This window comes from Lampetra planeri, chromosome 40 (genome assembly GCF_965212315.1).
Source record: "Lampetra planeri chromosome 40, kcLamPlan1.2.h2, whole genome shotgun sequence".
In the NCBI taxonomy this organism is placed as follows: domain Eukaryota; kingdom Metazoa; phylum Chordata; class Hyperoartia; order Petromyzontiformes; family Petromyzontidae; genus Lampetra; species Lampetra planeri.
Window position 1 is genome coordinate 7,060,863 of NC_136146.1, and position 19,680 is coordinate 7,080,542.

General features: G+C 50.3%; 2 protein-coding genes across 4 annotated transcripts in view; both read right to left on the minus strand.

Moving 5' to 3' along the window:
* Positions 1-2,619: 2,619 nt before the first annotated feature.
* LOC144731691 (cytochrome P450 2H2-like) lies at positions 2,620-7,835 on the minus strand. Its single transcript, XM_078612867.1, has 5 exons — positions 7,644-7,835; positions 6,561-6,696; positions 3,547-3,696; positions 3,186-3,347; positions 2,620-2,755 (listed from the first exon to the last, which is right to left on the minus strand). The coding sequence occupies exons 1-4, from the start codon at positions 7,833-7,835 to the stop codon at positions 3,220-3,222; spliced, it is 606 nt and encodes a 201-aa protein (XP_078468993.1). The 3' UTR covers positions 2,620-2,755; positions 3,186-3,219.
* Positions 7,836-10,382: 2,547 nt separating this feature from the next.
* The window catches only part of CFTR (CF transmembrane conductance regulator), a 79,869-nt gene continuing 70,571 nt past the window's right edge, over positions 10,383-19,680 (minus strand). For all 3 annotated transcript variants that reach the window (XM_078613068.1, XM_078613070.1, XM_078613067.1), the window contains exons 27-29: positions 18,984-19,156; positions 18,124-18,229; positions 10,383-16,500 (exon numbers count right to left, since the gene is read on the minus strand). In XM_078613068.1, coding sequence (XP_078469194.1) covers positions 16,294-16,500; positions 18,124-18,229; positions 18,984-19,156 — 486 coding nt within the window. In that variant the 3' untranslated portion in view covers positions 10,383-16,293. The remainder of the gene's footprint in view (positions 16,501-18,123; positions 18,230-18,983; positions 19,157-19,680) is intronic.

Here is a 19,680-nt window from a genome sequence, read left to right on the forward strand (position 1 = left end):
GGATGGACGATGGTCAACAGTAATAACAGTGGCAGCCAAGCAATGGAATCCATCGATAGGAATGGTCCAGACATTTTTTTGTAAGGGGGAGCAACGTTTATGCAATGGTTCATGCGCTGCTGTGAACCTGGCAAACTGAGTTCAAATCCCAGCCACAGCGATGATGTCAGTAATGAGTATTTAAGGCCTCGAGACAGAGGCGTGGTTTCTCTGTGTGCCTATGTACGTCTCTCTCTCTCTATGTATCTCTGTGACATATGTCTGCTTTTATGTCTGTCTATATGTCTCTGGTTCTGTGTTTTATCTCTCTCTCAAATTTAGCATTCTCCGGAAGAACGTAATCAACCAGGTAGGGTGTTGACTGTTATGTTATCCGACTCTCTGTTGTATTACATTACATTTCTAAGTATACTAGATTTGTGTCTCTATTTCATTTATACCTCTTATTAGGTTTTTTTCGGTAAAGTCACGTAGAAAGTAAAATAAAATAAAAACAAAAATCACGACGTTTCGGAGGCAACACAAGTCTCCGTCATCAGGTGGGACCGTCACAGCCAGATTAGCTGTATCAAGTGAGGCAATGATTCAAGATGTAATCCCTTAAAAGCGAGTTGAGGGGGGAGGGAGAGGGAGGGGGGAGCTCATCAGACTATGGTAGCCAATGAAAGGAACGTATCGGGAGGGAGGGGGGGCGAGGCCAAAAGGGTGGGCGATGGACGTGGAAGCGCTTGTGCGCAAGCGGCCAATTACTGCACACGCCAACACAATGGAGCGATTGTGCGCAAGCGGCCAGCCACTGCACCCGCCAACACAATGGGCAGAGAGGAGGAGGGGAGGTCTAATACACATGATAGACAAAAGAACGAAAATGATGATGGGTACAAACTTAGGGGGAGCTCATCAGACTATTGGCGGGTGCAGTGGCTGGCCGCTTGCGCACAATCGCTCCATTGTGTTGGCGTGTGCAGTAATTGGCCGCTTGCGCACAAGCGCTTCCACGTCCATCGCCCACCCTTTTGGCCTCGCCCCCCCTCCCTCCCGATACGTTACTTTCATTGGCTACCATAGTCTGATGAGCTCCCCCTCCCTCTCCCTCCCCCCTCAACTCGCTTTTAAGGGATTACATCTTGAATCATTGCCTCACTTGATACAGCTAATCTGGCTGTGACGGTCCCACCTGATGACGGAGACTTGTGTTGCCTCCGAAACGTCGTGATTTTTGTTTTTATTTTATTTTACTTTCTACGTGACTTTACCGAAAAAACCTAAGAAGATGATTCCTTGCAGTCACGAAAGCTTCATTTATACCTGATGATGATTGCTTGTGTTGAAATCGAAACGTCGTATGCTAGTATTACATTTATTATTTTCTCTTTATACGTCACTTTACCGGTCTTCTCCTCCCAACTGCAGCCCGCACTGACCAGCGTGGTGAAGTATGGTCAAACAACCCCCATGTTCAGCACCCGTACCCGGCCGGGTACGGGTACGGGTGGGCCGTGAGTCACTGGTGAGTAACCGTTTGTCACTCATTTCCCAACGTCTTGTCTCTTCTCACAATTCAAGTTCCTAGAATCAACCCACCCGCGCCTGCAACATGGCTTCATCCCAGAGGTACCTGATACCCGTACCCTACCCGTACCCGGCCGGGTACGGGTAGGGTACCCGGCCGGGTACGGGTAGCCGGGTATCGGGTACCCGGTTGCGACCTCTGGCCAGGGGGCACTGCCCGTGCGGCTTGATGGTTGGTGGAGCGACGCGATGTGGCTGCCCCGTGTGCAGTACTCTGCCCCATATCCAGTCGCTTCAATTCTACTGGAGGGGAGCTGCCAATGTTTTACATCGCCCTGTGTAGTGGAGAGCACGGATAATTGAGTGAGTAGCAACAGCAGCAGCCGTGGTAACTGTGATGGTGATTTAGTTTCAATTAGTAATTGGCACGCGCACAGTTTTTGCAAAGCCACAGACGAGCGGGAAGGCCACCTCATCCGGCTCCGATAATTTCCCAAGCTCTGTGGTTCTACGTTGGGATGTTTGGCCAATTCCTTCAATCAGTGTTTATACAAAGGGGGGGGGGGGGGGAAATCCACTTGCTTTACTGCTACTCTGGCAAGCCAGGAGATGGCCACCTCGATGTCCACGGGTCGGGTAACACGCCCCGTGCCGCCCCGCGGAGTTGAGGTGCGGCGAGCATGGAGCGTGTGGTTGCTTCGTGTCGTTCGCGCTGCTGCGGTGTTTTCTTTGGACGTCGGGGTTCTTCATCAGCAGCAGAAGCAGAGCCCAGTAAAGTGTGGTCGACGTGGTCTCCGTGCCGGCGAAAAACAGGTTCAGCGTCACCACGAGCAGGGGAAGTACGTGTCTGGGTTGCCAGCCTCCTGCAAACACAAACCTCGCCAAGCTCACCAACCTCGCCAATGTCACCAACCGCACGACATCTGAACTCGGTTGTTTGACGAGGCGGGCGATCCGACCCGGAACTCGATCGTGAACCGGCACGAGAGCGTGAGAATCGATTTTAATCGATGGATCGGTGAAGGCCTCGCAGTCGCCGATGGTCCACGGGAGGGCCCCGAGGCCTTGGCTTGCGCTGTCTGGCGAGGAACGCGGCGATGAAGTACTGCGGCTCATCCTGCTCGGGGGCATTGCGATGGACCTCGATGAAGGACGACAGGAAGGCCTTGAGTCGGCGCACGTTCTCAAACAGCCTGGTGTGCGGCCCGGGAAGGTGGCGCAGGAACGTGAAGACGTTGTTTATCTGAGGAGCACGTCACGCCACAACGACCGGCTGTAGTAAAGGCTGCGCGAGAGTGGACGGTGCCTGGGACGCGGTGATGGACTACAGGCGGAGATAAATACAAACAATACCGCTGCTCCGAACGATGCCATTTGGATCTATGTGGTCCGGTCAGAATCCTTGTGGGATCTAAAACCCATAATGCTAGAACAGCGGTGGTACAGAGCTATGAATTCGGCGACCCGAGCTAAATTCCCACCCGTGGCTAACATCATTGGCGAGCGACATCTAAACAGATGTTGTGTTCTCCTTCACCAGTGATGTGATGTGCTGTCAAACGGCCTCATTTCTGACACAGCGTGGGGAGGCCCTCATCCAGCAGTTGACTGACAACCGGCTGCAAATGAATATTGCCGGTGTGTTGTTGAATTTCAAAACCACAGACACTCACCCGACTGACAGGACTTGCTAACAACCTCACGTTTTCACTCAGCCAGAGAAAGCAGCTTGAGGAACTCTTTGTCCTCATAGGTGAATCGCTTCCCAAAGGACAGCGAGCAGATCACGTTCGACACCGCGCAGCTGATCATTGCTTTCGGGTCCCAGGGCGCTCCTGAAACACAGCACAGACAGCCATGGAAGAGCAAGCTGGTAGCACAGCAAGCCATAGTCATGGCACAGCGAGTCACGGTACAACAAGCCCATAGCCATGGCACAGCAGGCCATGCTACAACAAGCCAACGCCATGACACAGCGAGCCAGGGACCGCACGTGGCCATCGCTTCAGGTGGTGAGGGAGGGCGACTCTGTACCTCGCATCGCCTCGAACTCGGCGGAGAGGAAGGCGGCCTCCTCCAGGATCTCCTCCTCGATGATGGAGCGCCCCATGCCGAAGTCGTGCAGCGTGCGGAGCGCGAATCGCCGCATCTGGCGCCACCGCTCCCCGCGTGAAAACAGAACCCCTGGGGGTGGGGGGCGTGCAGGTGGAGAGACGCGCTCGGCAAACTCGGCGATTGGGGCCCGCACGGAGGAGGGCCCCCCGGGATGCGTGCCCTGGGCTACCCGTCACACGGCACCGTGATGGCAATTTGTAATTGAGCACGATTGGTATTTGCGCTGTTTGTGTGCCTGCGTTTTGTGCGCGCGGGCAGTCTGTATGCACGTTGTTGAGCTTCTTTCGCACCACATGTTGTGTTAACCGTGTTAATCCAACAACAGTGGACGCCAGAGCAGCGACGCTAACAACGAGCGGAGCGCCGGCGTATAAACTTCAGCAGAGCTGGCACAGTGGAACGCACAGGCCGTGTAACTTGCCAGTCATGTCGGTCAACCCACGGCACCTGGGTCTGGTTATACGGGGGACCTTTGTCTTTGTGTGTGCATCTCTGTTCTATAGCAATACCCTGCACAACCCAGTGAGCTCCGATTCCTACATTCCACAGCGTGGCCAAAGTTCAAGGCAACAGGCGTTGAGTAACGCATCGCTGCAACGTAACCGGCGTCTGTTGTGGTCGTGCTCTTTACAGCAGTTCTCGTGACCACGACCCATTACTCCGCCTTATCGTGATTACCAATCCTTTATATCCGCACACAAATTAATCCACGACGCGCTGATAGTTGGCAATGCGAGAAAGCTGTACCGTGGGGGTGGTGATGAGAAACATTGCTGGACAGGAGGAATACCTCCCGAAAGCAACTGTCTAGAGCAGGGGACCCCAACCCCCGGACCACGAACCGGTACCGGTCACGTGTCCTGTTAGGAACCGGGCCGCACAGCAGCAGGAGGTGAGAGCGGTGAGTCCGTACGTGGCCCGCCCCCATTGTTTTATTATTCACCACTTCCGTCCGCGCCTCTTTCCCGCACTGCGCACTTGTATCAGTCACAGTGTTGGTGAGCCCACAAGCTCTAACCCCTAGTAGCCACAATGAGTCAAAAAGAAACGTCGCTGGAGAGCTTCTTTGAAAAGGGGAAACGACCCTCCCACCCTGGACACTCTCTGTTCCAGCTACTCCCCTCCGGCAGAAGGCTGCTGTCCATCAGGACCAAAATCTCACGCTACAGTTTCTTCCCATCCGCTGCTGGCCTCTTCAACAAGGCCAGGGGCTCAAACTGACTTTAACGCTCAAACTGACTTTAACGCTCAAACTGACTTTAACACAATATCTGCACAATGACACCCTGCCATATTTGCACTATGTTACCCTATTTGCATTTTTGTAATTTTATATTGTATAGTATAGCTATTGTATATTTTAGATTTTATTTTATTCAATTTTTATATACTTTAGCTCCTTAGTATTAGTTAGACTTGTACCTTTAGTATAGTTAGACTTGTAAACCACTTATTTAAGATTTTAAGATTCCTATATGTTGAATGTATGCACCTTCCGGCCAAAGTAAATTCCTTGTCTGTGCGAACTTTCATGGCGAATAAAACCCTTTCTGATTCTGATTCTGATGACCCCCCTGGTCCGTGAAAATATTGTCTTCCACGAAACCGGTCCCTGGTACCAAAAAGGTTGGGGACCGCTGGTCTAGAGGCAATATGCCATCTTTTGAATCGCGCGGGCACCCACACACCTGCTATTTACGACGTTCTACCCACGTCAGCTTGGGTCACGCAGACACCAGCAGGGCTACTACACGATGGCTAGAGGGCAGCGTAGCAAATGTGCTTCTCACCTTTTCTCCCAAGTTTCGAGTGTTACCTCGTTGTGTATGCAAATATGTGTAAGGATAGTGCCCGCCAGTGATGGATACTGTGGCATGAGAGGGCGGGGTCATACGAGGTGACTTAGCCGAGGAGTCGAATAAGGCTACGCCACAGGGTTCTGATACAGCAAGCCGGGCTCGGAGAGCTGCGAGTGTTCGAGAAATGGGTGTCAGCTGAGCCCGAGGAGTATTTCGCGGAGCGTGGAACGGGGCTGGAGGCTGCCGTTTGGAGTCTGGGTCCGGGCCGTCGTCGTTGTCGTCATCGTCGTCTTTTCATCGTCGAATAATTTCTTAGTCAACATCGTCGCTGGCTGCTACATCTTTATCTCCTTATGTAGTCAACCAGCTGTATAGCCAACGTCGTGTAGCAGCAACTACATACAAGTCGTCCAACTTGTATAAAGTCAGCCTACGGCCATCTGTAACTGTGTCATCGAGTCAAGTGGGCCATTTGTAAATAAATATAAATGATCAAGACTGCGTCTCCGAGTGCTCCACTACTCATGTACAGCTCCGATTGGTGGCCTCCCCATGCCGTTTCGGTCTTTGGGGTTGTTTGGTCATACTTCACCAAACTCGTTTAGGCGGAAGGTGGTGGAAGTCGTGGAAGATGTAACCACTGATGCTAAGCCATGGTCAGGAATCGAAATTGGTTCTGAGTGCAATGCGCTAAGGGGCCGTCCATAAATGACGTCACGCGATTTTGGACGATTTTTGACCCCCACCCCCCTCGTCACACGACGTCACAAGAAGTCAGCCCCCCCCTCAAATATGACGTCACAAAGCTCTGCCCCCCCCCCCCCCAAATAAAACATGCTTCCAATCGCTTTAAACTATTGTCATTGTAGTGCTTATTTAATGTGGCGCTGCACTCTGATGATGTAGGAGAAAACATTTATTAAAAAGTATATTTAATTAAGTAGAACGTGTTGTTTATATTTATTTAAAGTCGCGCATTTTGATGTGACGTCACATTTCTCAACCCCCCCCCCTCGTCACACATCGTCACAAATGTCTGACCCCGCCCCCCCCCCCCCCTAGGTGCGTGACGTCATTTATGGACGGCCCCTATGCCTATCTACGACGATCTATGCCTGACTGCTGCTGCCATACCGTGCCCTTCCAACATGTGCTCGAACATGGGCATGACCGGGCGCTCCTCAAACAGCTCGGCGTGGCTGATGGTCTCGTACCCGGGCAGCACCATCACGGACTTCACTTGGAACACGTTCCCGGACTTTTTCGCGAGCTGCAAAACAACATTGGGGGGGGGGGGGGGGGGGGACGGGGGGACGGATGCTGGACACGCGTGTATCGCCACCGGGGATGAGACCGTCACCGGCTACACGCGCGTGACAATCTGAATTACTCCTCCCCACACGGGATATCTACAAACTCTCTCACGTGTCGTCACGCTCCGTGACAAACCCACAGTTTGCTTGGCCCATCTTAAGTCCGATCCTGCACACGTGCCTCACCCAGGGCAACTTCCGCTTTCCGATGAACATCAACGTTTGTTGTCTTTACCCCACGCTCTGAAAGGAACTTCCAAGTTGTGTCCTACTCCATCCTCTTCCACGTTCGGTCCAATTGATTTCAATTCAAATAATTTTTCACCTGGGAGAAAAAATCCCTTATGATGGAACGTTTCGTTTGCAAGGGCGACGCCCATTACGAACACTGGCCTACTTGGCGTTTTGAGCCTTTGCTCAATAAATGTACAAAACCCCGAGATGCTACTCCTCTCGGGATTATCCAGGTGGAAAATTATTTGATGACTAACAATAAATAAACATTTCGATTTAAAGCTTTCGTGACTGCAGGGATTCATATTATTGGTTCTTTCAAACTTTATATTTGTGGGTTTCACACCTGATGACGATTGCTCGTGTTGCAATCGAAACGTCGTGAGAATTGTATTGTTTAATTTGTATTATTTCCCTTCTACGTGACTTTACCGAAAGAACCAAGAATATGAATACATCAACAGGTCTACTTGTCGGCGATGCTGCTGTGATGGCAGTGCTACACAAGCACAAACAACAACAACACGCGACACCATCCGTGCTATGAGCACTGCGTCTCTCACGCCAGCGAAAGAGCCGATCATTGAGTTGAAGTCCAAGCTCAAGGCGCTCCCGATCAGGGGCAAGCCGCGGGGCCCGGGCGGTGCCGGACTGGGGCGGCGGCCCCCACTTGGCCATCACCACGGCCCGCACCCAGGGCCAGCTTGTAGCCGGAGAGCATCAGCATCAGCAGCGCGCAGAGCCCTGCCAAGCGCGCCACGATGCGCGGGGAAGAGGCGGCCCAGCCAAGGTCGTGCCGCCGCCGCCGCGCCAAGCTCTGCCCCGACTCTGGGCTCGGTTCCAACTCCGGCTCGCTGGCCATGTGAACGGAGAGTTGGGGCCGCGTTCAGATGATGGCGAGAGTGCGTCGATCGCAGAACCTTGACAAAGAACAAAGGATGGAGAAATGGCGTAGAGCCTGCGGCTGATGTGCACCCAGCGCTGTGTTGTTGATGTTGCGCCCAGGAGCAGCAGCAGCAGCAGCCCCCCCTCTGCCCGGGGCGCATTCCTCCTCCCTGACCCAGAGCGATGACCCAGCCGATGGGAACCAGCGGTGGTCCGCAGCGTGGGAAGGGGCTCGACGGGGCAGCGGTGCGGCTGTTGTTGATTCCAGCCCTGCCCTGACACGAGTGCTGTTTGTGCGCTCGAGAGAGGGAGACCTCTCGCCTGCAATTGTAGTAACGAGCAACACCGGAGCACTTACACGAGTCCACGCTGATGAGACGCGGAAAGTGGAAGCCACTTTGCTCGCTCACACTGATGCTGCTGGAAGACATTGCTATGCACGTGCGAAGAGACGGGGTTTGGTAAGAGGGGGGATTCCGCGTGAGACACGGAATGTGGACGGTAGGATGGATGTGTGAAGGAAGTGTAAATATTGTCTGTTTATTTTTGTTGTATCGTGGGGGTCGGCTCGGGATTGGGGGCTATCCCTTTTGAAAGGTGAACTTGGACAAACTCCCAAACCCCCTCTCTGTAAAGGGGTCCATCACGGTGGTAAGGAAACCAAACGGACAGCCATCGACTCGGGGCGGAGTCCCAGTCACAGCTGGATTCTCTCCACATTTTCAACCTCACCTCCTGAATTGTGCTGCTCGAATGGAAATAAACCACAGTGCAAGTTGTACAAAGTCTCACTTTTTCGAAATCCGGGGCGCCAAGTTAAACATGCCAGGGCAATGGTCCAGGCAAATAGGCTTCGTGTAGCGTTCGCGAAGAATAATACAAAGGAATATGCAAGGGTATCTCGGGTTATAGGGCGACACGATCTACGTCCACGGCAATGGAAAGTGTACTTGGTGAAGTAATAACGAGATCAACCCAGTCTTAATGTCTAACTGTCAAACGTTCCGACTTCACTGCACAGTCACGGACCCAGGCCCAGGTAAGGGCCACACACATCGCATGCTCCCAGGTCTCGGTATAGCCCAGTGTGGCACATTAGGAATGGATCACTCTTTTAATGATGTCCTTGTGCAGCAAGGGAGTAAAGTGTGGTTCTGTGAAAGTCCTGACGTGCTGTGTAGTGCATCAATGCACGTGTGTACAGCAGCATGTGATGACTGAGTCGGGCCTGTAGGTGGCTGTAGGGGGAGCCGCAGAGCCGCGGGTCTTGGCCCAAGCCGGGCAAGGCGCAGGGGTCCACCACACGCTCACCGAGCCCGAGGGTCTCCGGAACGAGAAAGACAGAGTGGTGGCTGCACGGCCATGCTGCGCACAGAGTGCGTTCCCAGGCGCCTTCTCTTCCTGGAACTGCACGGAGATCTGTCCGGCACCTCCACCCGCCGGCACTGCAACTAACACTAAAGTATCGATTTAAAGCTTTCGTGACTGCAGGGATTCATCTTCTTGGTTCTTTCGGTAAAGTCACGTAGAAGGGAAATAATAAAATAATAATACTTTTATTTTATGTTTTATTTGTATTATTTTATTATTTCCCTTCTACGTGACTTTACCGAAAGAACCAAGAAGAACACTAAAGTACTGTATCGCCAAGTCAACGCGAGGCTACAACACTCGACAACCTGTTCATGCACAACGCGAACCTGTAACACTTCAATGGTAAACTGAGCTGCGGCACTGCGCTAAGCGAGAAGGGTGTCCCATTGTGCTCGGTTAGGCAGCGCGAGGTAGTTGGGGGAGGTGAAGCCGCTCTCGTGTGGTGGAGCCAAATGGTGGGGCCGAGTGGTGGAGCCGAGTGGTGGAGCCGAGGTGGATCTCGGTGGAGGCCAGCAGACAGTTCCAGGCAAGGGCGAGCCGGACCACGAGTCACGATCAGTGCCGGATTAAGCGAGTGCGGGGCCTGGAGCATATTTTATAAAGGGGCCCTAAATATTAAAAAAAACTAATATTCACACACAAATTTGTAACTTGCATAGTAAAGTAATTGCATGTTTTCACTTTCTATATAGCCAGATAATACGACAAATCGATAACCTTCAACACCCAGTCGTTCGTAAAAGTTGAAGGCAGTGTAGTACTATAGTAATAGAGCAATTGCAGAATCACTGAACCGAAATTGATAGCTTGAAAGCATTTAGCGCGGGGCCCTTGAAAGTGCGGGGCCCGTAGCATATGCAGCTACTTTTGCTACGAGGATAATCCGGCACTGGTCACGATATGATACTCGGCATAAACACAACAGAAGAATGAACTTGGGATTGACAAATAAAGCGATCAACATTTGTGCAATTTTGGCCCAAAACGACATCGGTTGGCATTGTAGGGGAATGTCCAGGAAGTTGGTGACGAGGGGTTCACAGTGCCCCTTCTCTTGTCGCACTGTTAGGCGTCCCGTGCACAGTTCTGGACCCATCAGGCTTTGAGATCACCACCAAGTAACCACAGCAAAGCAAAGGAGGAGGCACTGTCGGTTAAACTGTCCAGTTTTATTTTATATACAAAATATACAAAACAGCTTTATAAAGATCAAGTTATTCAACACGTATCAAACTGTAAATTAACGTTCATCCAGAGCTTGCATCAGAATTCAACACAGAAATGTTTCGTCTTCTACACAGGGTTTGTATTCGAGCATGACAATCCCATACCTTTCAACCCACACGGTTTACCCCGCATTCTTGTACAGGGAAATTGAGTTTCCAGGTCCATACGGCGTGCAGCCGTTTCTCCCTCGCGATGGGACTTTGTAGGATGAACGTTGAGATGTATGAGGGCACGGGGTGACCAACAAGGTCTGAATTGGTCTGTAATAGGGTCGGCGCTGCTTAGGGTATTGATGGAGAGACAACTCCATGGAGACCCCGCAGAGCGAACCGAGTGGAGTTCCGCGCGGTGTAGCCGCCACATGCACAACGCTGCCTCTCGCCGCCGTCTGATAAAACGTCGTTTAAAAAAAAAGACGGAATCGGATTACCTCAAATGTATGGAGCCTTACAAGTAACGTATACAACGCACGATCAGGACACATTTTCACACGCACACTTTACGTCTGCGTCTCTCATTCCACGCGTTTAAGATTTGCGAGTGAGATGGAAGGATCGAAGAAGTGCACGTGGCGAATGGTTATGCGCAGACAGCGGCTCCAGTCAGCGAGCTACTTTCGAAACCGCATTACACCACAGTATCTCATAGGGGCCGTCCATAAATGACGTCACGCACCTGGGGGGGGGGGGTCAGACATTTGTGACGATGTGTGACTAGGGGAAGGGGGTTTGAGAAATGTGACGTCACGTAAAAATGCACAACTTTAAATAAATATAAACAACACGTTCTACTTAATTAAATAGACTTTTTTTTATAAATGTTTTCTCCTACAACATCAGAGTGCAGCGGCACATTAAATACGCACTACAATGACAATAGTTTAAAGCGATTTAAAGTATGTAAAAAAAATTGGGGGGGGGGCAGAGCTTTGTGACGTCATATTTGAGGGGGGGTCTGACTTTTTGTGACGCCGTGTGACGAGGGGGAGGGGTCAAAAATCGTACAAAATCGCGTGACGTAATTTATGGACGGCCCCATACGCCAGTGCATATTAAGTAGGGACAATGATTACCTTATGCGACGCAGGGAGTTACTCCACTCGTACAAATAAGCAATGCGCGAATGTGAACTTAACAAGTTTCCTACTTATGAGATCTCTTTTACCAGTGGCAAAATATAGTCGTAGGGTTTTACCCTTTTAAACTGGAACAAAACTGACACCTTTATTCAAGGCATCATGTTTGCAATAACCACAACACAAGCAGTCACTGGTAAAAGCGATCTCATAGTGTAAATGCTTACCCCGAGCTCTCAAGACTCTGATATTGCACTGTGTTTGAGTTGTACGCCTTCTGGTGTCATCTGGTCCAACACCAATGGGGACTAGGCTCTAAAGAAAGCCGTCTCGGGTGTGGACCAATCAACTTCAAGGACAGTGCATATTATTATCATTATCAGAGTTGCTTCTTTTTGTTTGCTTTTTTGACTACTTGTGTTGTGGTTATTGCAAACATGATGCCTTGAATAAAGGTGTCAGTTTTGTACCAGTTTAAAAGGGTAAAAACCTACTACTATAAGTTTCCTACTTCCTAAAGTGAACTCAGTGTTGGCATCCCCACAACTTCAGAGCTTCTCAACTCGAACTGTCCAGTGGCGCTGAAAATTAGAAACGAAGTCAGTTTGTCAAATCTGCATTCATCTATACCACTGGCAGTATACATCCTGTTGGTGGTGGTAGCGATCTCGACAACTGCGAGAACACAATCGAATTTTTCTCAATTATATTCCATTGTCGCGTCGCAAGATGAGTGTTTCCTTCGAAACTCTTGCAGACATCAGTGCACCACCCAGTGGAAGGTGATATCACTGCCAGTTAGGACATCAAATCGCCTCTTTGCCACGTGAAGGGCATTGTATGTTTACACGCGTTGCACGCAAGGGATGTTCTTCAAAACATGTTTTTTCATTTCTAGATTTGAAGTTTTCGTGACTGCAAGGATCCATACTCTTTGGTTTTTTCGGTAAAGTCACGTAGGTGAAAACAAAAATAAAAATTTAGTTGTTTTCATTTTTATTTTATTTTCACCCACGTGACATTACCGAAAAAACCAAAGAGTATGTTTTTTTTATCTCAGCTATAATTTTACTAATTAAATGAAAGCAAAGTGGAGTGTGATGGTGGTTTAGCACAGCCTTTGGTAACCGGGCTGAGCCCACCAACTCACTGCGCTTGAGAAGCTGGTGTCATTCATTCGAGGAGAGCTGGCCTGATTCTGCACGATTGGCTACGTATGGTACAAAAGAAGTTCAACATACATACGTACAGGACAGGATGCCGAGCTGCTTAATACAATCGGGGGTACGATCCCACGAGAAAATCTTCAACAAACTCAAGCGTGACATTTTTCGATTTAAAGCTTTCGTGACTGCAGGGATTCATCTTCTTGGTTCTTTCGGTAAAGTCACGTAGAAGGGAATTAATAAAATAATGAAAAGAAAACATTATAAAATACATTATTTTATTATTTCCCTTCTACGTGACTTTACTGAAAGAACCAAGAAGATCAAGCGTGACAATTATCGCCAACAATCGTGCGAAATTATCACACCGACACGGACGACTCAACAAACACCTGCACGGACACCACATTGCCCTGCAGCACGGCCACTAACCACGGTGTGGGTGAGATACACGCTCGGTGTGCCACGCCGAGTCTTCGGCACGGATGGAAGAATCCATGATCAGTGAAATTCATGGCACCAGTAGTCATGGGAGTAGCGATGGAAGAGCGACAGGGAGGTGACTGACCGCCAGTTAGCGAGGTTACTCACCTCTTCACAGTAACGAGTGCGTGCGGTGTGTGCGTAGCGCTCAGAGAATCACTTCTAGTCATTCGCGTTGTCTTTTCCTAACAGTGACTGAAATGTCTCTCATTTGCCTTTTGTCCCATCGGGCTCTTCCAAGGTCGTTATGCCGCTTTGCGCGAACATAAAACCTAAACGAAGCTTGTGTAACATTTCTCTCGCGAAGTGGCACCATTCTCGTTCCATGTCACTGCTGGCAGTCGGCGCAGGCGACAGCCCTTTCCGTTCAGACATAACAACATTTTGTTCTTCATTACAGAATTTAGTTCAGCGGCGTAAGTCGGGCACATAGCCAGCACGAGCCACGTGTCAGTCGCCCCATCTGCCCCGGCGCAGTTTCAAGTGGCGGCTTTGCGCGAGGGGGCACACAGGACGACGGGGTCACAGGGTCGGGAACACGACACGCCGAATTTGTTCATTTCGCTTGGTCATGCACGACACTGACAGACCGAGCTCGTGGCGAGACCCTCTTGTCGACAAGCCCTAGCCCTCGTTGTCCACTTGCATAGCAAAAGGTTGCTTTAATACGCCTTCTGGGGGGTGTAAATCGAGTACAATATCAGTTGCCGGTAACATTATTTTCACCTCCTTTAAATTCGGGCTGCCATTGTTTCCACAGTTGACCAAACCCATACGTATTTCGCGGTCAGCCGAGGTCTATGAAAAACGGCGCAGTGTCCTGCAGTAAAGTTGAATAGACCGGTAGCAGATATCGGTACAAATCAAATCCTGCCACACAAACGCAGATGCCAATTCCCGGATTGTGCGGCTCAAACCCGGACATATTGGAGCCTGACTTTAACTGATAGCATCTGTACATGCGTGAAGACTCAACGCTCTGCAAAAGTGAACACAGTGCTCTGAGCAGAGCTCAGCTGGGAAGCAACTCGTGATTAGCGCCCTTTGAGTTCACATCTAGCTTCCCTCTTATAGGCAGTACAGCAACACGAATACAGTAAAGCCACACTAACATGGTCACCGCTGATCCAGAAATCTAAATAATCTGGACGAGTCAACACAAGAATTCGAAAAAACGAAGTTCAATATAAAAAGTGTCACGGGAAGCCGCCACTTACAGAACTTGCTGGCAGTAGACACTGAATTACAGGAGCACAGACACAACGAGAAACATCGACAACAACGACCCTTCCATCACAGCCTCAACCTCGCCCCACGTGACGGACATGCCTGTGAGGCCCTTCCCTCGGTTAGCCCCTCCCACTTGAATGTAGCCACGCCCACTTATCCGCGAGCTTCACACGCACAGCGCATGGGTTCGCTATTCGATGTTGACTCCGCCTGCTGCTCAGAGGCCCAAACCGACTCTATCAACCCCGCCCAATATTCAGGATGCCCCGCCGTTTGCCCAAACCAAGATTCACGCATGAAGCCAGAAAATTTTAAACCGGGAAAAAAAAAATCCCAATTTTTTTGGAAACACTTCAGGTTCAGGACACCGGAACAGCCGAAGCCAAGATTGTCCTGGCCAAAACGGGACGGTTGATAGCCTCACGTGACGGCCGGCTGTTCGCGCTGTGCCTGTGAGCTCCTGCTGCTGTTTTAGGCTGCCTCTAGAATTTGGGACAATCGAGTTGTTGCCGTACCTCACGAGACACTGACGAAGCACGAACTCCGTGCGCCGGTGCCGAGCGAGATCTTCCACGTGTCCTCCTCGTGCGCGCATCGCGTGCGCTGCCGCGGCACGCTGGCCCAGGGGTGGGGAGCCTACGGCCCTGGGCCGCACCTGGCCCGTGACTTCGCTTCGTCCGGCCCGCTGCCACATGAGGCCAACGTCACTGCGAGCATCTCGGCTGCGCTAATCGAACGCTGGAGGGAAAACGTTTGGACCTGACGACGCTGTTTCTAATTTTTGCCTTGCTCAGTCATATCTGTCACCACGGTGAAAGTGAGCCCAAGTTATTGTTGCCTCGCTATTGGATAACACTGCGGCATGTGCCCATGTGTGCCAGAACAACCTCAGGGATCTGGAAGGCTCGGTTTGTTTGGACCCCAGCAGGGCAACGGTTCTCCACCCGTGCGCCAGACTGCTCTGTGGACAGCCCTTGCACGCGCGTCAAACCCGGGGACTTTCACTTTTCAAGAATGGGAAACAAGTCCCATGCAAGTTGTGAATGGCAGGTGTCTACAGTCGCAATTACCACCTTCACTACTCTTGTTTACAAACAAATAGATGTGATGATTAAAATCTCATGAAAACATATCTTTAGACATTGTAGCAATTATTAACCAGAAACATCTGCATTATAGACGATCTCCAACTTCATATTGTCTTATGGTTGTTGTTGTTGTTTGACTTGCATCCCACTGGGATTTGTGCACACAGCGTTGGTGTACGGTGTTTTTTTCTGCAATATTTTGCTGTCTTTTCTTGGATTTTCTGTTTGCACTTAGTCACATATTCACTTTAAGATGTTTTTTGTTCATGTTTTTGTTTTTTGTTTGTTGCGGTTGCACCCGATTCAAGAGCCGAATGGCTCACAGGGCTATACCTAATAAATGAACTTGAACTTGATATGGTGTTAACCGCTCGCACATCTGGGCTGCACTCTGTGCCTGACAAAGATCCCCATATAGCCTCATTTAGATTGTTGGGGCAGGTGCTCTGAAGCAAGCACCTATTAAGGCCACGACCCGGCACTCTTCATCTGTTCAATGCTGATGCAAACACATGGCACCACGTGCTAATTAAAGCCAAGTCCACTTGGTGAAGGCCTAGGACGGTTCAGGCATTCGCCATTATTGTTAGCTATGGTCAGGAATCAAACCTAGGTCGCCGGGTTCGTAGTGCTGTGCACTAACCACTGTGTGCCACCACTCCACCTGCTGGATATCCACACGCACCAACTATGCGCACACACTCACACATAGACGCACTTTTACAAAAAGCCTCCAAGCGAGGCTCGCCAACAAAACTGCGGAAATACTTTCATCTCCGCCGGTGTCGTGAGCTAGAGCCTCGTCTCTTGTATGACGTCGTCTTCGGCCAGCTCCTCCTGGAGGGAGATGTGCTTGATGGAGTGTCTGAGGGTCATGCTGCTCCTCACGGGGTGTCCCCGGAACGAGCCCGCGTCCGGCACGAACTCGCGGAACAGGGCGCTCTTCTTGAACACCACCTGTGCCGTCCCGTACTCCCTCACTTTTCCGTCCTCCAGGACCTGCGGGTGTCACACAGAGGCGCCTCGGGTTCAAGTCCACACCGGTGGTCGCACCCAAGGCTGGTTGGACAACTACTGGACATCTGTGAAAAAGAGGTTTATAGCTCATCGGATTCCTCCAGTATAAATATTCTAATTCTGGTTGCCACCTTTTGTGTTTTTGCTGTAGCCAGGGACGGGCATGGCAAAGGAAAACGAGTCGGGTGAGGGCACCAGGAAAAGTAGACATTGCCCCGGCCATGCCGTTGGCTGGGGTAGGGAAACTAAGCTCAGTGTCGTCCGCGTTTGTTTCCTTTGTGTAACTGGCTTCGCAAATAAGAGAAACATCACAGAAAATTAGATCTATAATCTACTATTAATATTGCAAGATAATAATAACAACATACAGTGCAGTCCTTTGTCAATCCAACACTGGATGAAGGCCTCTCCATGCCATTTTGGTCATGGGAGTTGTTCTGACCATCCCTTGCCACGCTGGTTCAGTCTGGGTGAGTAGTCGGGGGATGCCCAGCACCGGTCCAGATATCGCTCACCACTGAAATTAGCCGTGGTCGGGTATTGTCGCTGGATTCATAGCGCAGTTATTTGCGGACGAGAGGAATTATTTAATCAGATAATAGGACGGGAGCTGAGTTTTCTCCTCCGTGGGTAGTGCACGCGGCCTCAGCACGGACAAGGGGTGTGCCACCAAATCAGGACAGTGGGCTCGAGAATGAAGATAACGTTACGCTGGCGAATTTCTCTTTGAAGATTCCAGATGAAGCGATGACAAACACATTTGCAGGGGAGCACGGCTAACAGGGAAACTGATGGAGGAGACTCGCCGGGCTTGGGCACTAGGACAACCGTTAATGGAGCTGGCGTCGGAAATGGCAGTACAGCAGTGGATAGAGAATATTAGCTAATCGTGATGATCATGAATACGCAGACGATTTGTCTCCTTCCCATATCTGTTCCTCCAAATAAAACATTAAATTGCATATTCTTCGGTTTTTTCGGTAAAGTCACGTAGGAAAACAATTTAAATTAATAAAAGTAAAATAAAAATAAAATTATATTATTTTATTTTAATTTAACTTTTATGAATTTAAATTTAAAAAAATTACCTACGTGACTTTACCGAAAAAACCCAAGAATATGAATCCTTGCAGTCACGAAAGATTCAAATCTAGACTTAAATTGCATTTTATACATCCCATCAGCCACACAGCCTTTCTGGGAGGGCGTAATTTCCGCAGCATTGGGTCAACGCAAGCAAACTCTGGACCGTGTTCGACATCCATTGTCTCATCAGCAGTGTCAGGCCTGCTTGGACCAATGGTGATGATGACGGCGATCACGATGATCAACTATATTTCGATTTAAAGCTTTCGTGACTGCAGGGATTCATCTTCTTGGTTCTTTCGGTAAAGTCACGGAGAAGGGAAATAATAAAATAATAAAAATAAAACATAATAAAATAATTCTCACGACGTTTCGGCCACAACGCAAGCAGACGGCTGCTTGCGTTGTGGCCGAAACGTCGTGACAATTATTTTATTATGTTTTATTGTTATTATTTTATTATTTCCCTTCTACGTGACTTTACCAAAAGAACCAAGAAGATGATGATCAACTACTCACAAGGATCTGATTGCAGTCGTAAATGGCGCGGATCCTGTGCTCCGAGACCAAGATGGTGCAGTCCTTAAATTCCTTGCGAATGATCCTCATCATGATCTGTGCCGTTCTGCAGACATAAGACGAAGCGAGCGAACACGCACACACACGGGGGTCAGCTCTTCATTACTCACCAGACGGGCAACGCGCAGAGTGTGACACCTTTAATTTTAAACATTCCGAGGGATATAGGTTATTTCTTGATCGTATCAGAGCCGTTCTTGTTATATTGGCAGTAAAGGCTCTGGATTTAATTTTAAAACACCACGTGATAATGTAGTGGCTATAAAAATGGCTTGAGAGACTTTCTTGTAACATTGCAATACTGTATTTAGAGATCGTGAAATCTCGGCAGTAAAGGCCCTGATACGCACTCACTGTAACGTTTCACCGCAGAGGGGCATTGGGCTACACCATCAAATTTTCTCTCTCTCCGATTTATACAAGATCGCTTTGCTGTTGTATTTTCTTCTGATTTTCACATCGTTTTTTACAAACATAAAACCACCACCGTCACACCCACAAACATTCCCAGAGATGGCTTTAATTGTGAAGGACAAAGGAGTATCTCCGCTAGAGCGAGCGTCGGTGCGGAGTAACAATATGAACAACAATATTAAGAAGCACACAATTCGACTCTTTCCCACATCTCTGCGTGCGCGTAAAACACAACAGCATTTAGACGTCCCATCCACCACGCAGCCTTGTGGGAGTGCATCATTTCAGCAGCATTGGTTCTCTACACAAGCAAAGCCCTGGAGTGGTTTCGACCCACGCGGCGTCTCACGTACTGCACCGCGGGGGGGGGGGGGGGGCTCACGCACATCTGGTCGAGGTTTGCCGTGGGCTCGTCCAGCAGCAGGATCCGGGCCTTGTAGAGGAGGCAGCGCACCAGCGAGAGGAGCTGCTTCTGCCCTTCGCTCAGCACCCACCCGCCCTCCACCAGCATGACGTCGAGCCCTCCGGGCAGCGCCTCCACCACGTCGCGCAGCCCCGCCTGCGGCGCACCGTCGCAAGGGCAGCGCGTGCCGTCAGCGCTCCGCGGGCGAGGGTCGGCGGATCGCCTAGAGACCATTGCAGCTCCGCTACCCACCGGGCCGCACGGGCGCGGCGCGGTTGACTATGCGGTGTCGTGAAAGCGCCGGTCGCTCACGGCGGCACGGTGGCGGAGCCGTGCAGCTGGGGTTTCTAACCGGACCCGGTGGTTAATCCGAGCCGGTGCGATGCACTCTGGGCAAGGAGCATGAGGAATGACTGCCGGCCCAGTCACGGGGAGTTCTTTAAGGCGAAAGGCAGAGGAGGCATTGCGGTTGTGGTTGCATGACATCTCATTCCGGCGCTGTAATTGTGTAGCGGTTGCGTGTAACGTTGGGAAACTCCTGTGGAAAGCGACATCACAGCTGCACAATGCATTCTGGGTATTTATAACATGGTGGTATTGGCATGCCATGGTGTCGTGGGCAGCCAAGTTGCATCATTCAAGTTGATGGTCACGGCAGCGCTTAAAGCGACTGACATTTA

Bases quoted from the DNA above. Each gene is read 5' to 3' on its own strand.
- LOC144731691 (XM_078612867.1), bottom strand. From the start codon at position 7,835: ATGGCCAGCGAGCCGGAGTTGGAACCGAGCCCAGAGTCGGGGCAGAGC. The intron at 6,697-7,643 runs GTGGGGGCCGCC...GTTGTTTTGCAG, and splicing joins CGGGCCGTGGTGATGGCCAA to CTCGCGAAAAAGTCCGGGAA. The intron at 3,348-3,546 runs GTACAGAGTCGC...GCTGTGTTTCAG, and splicing joins CGAGTTCGAGGCGATGCGAG to GAGCGCCCTGGGACCCGAAA.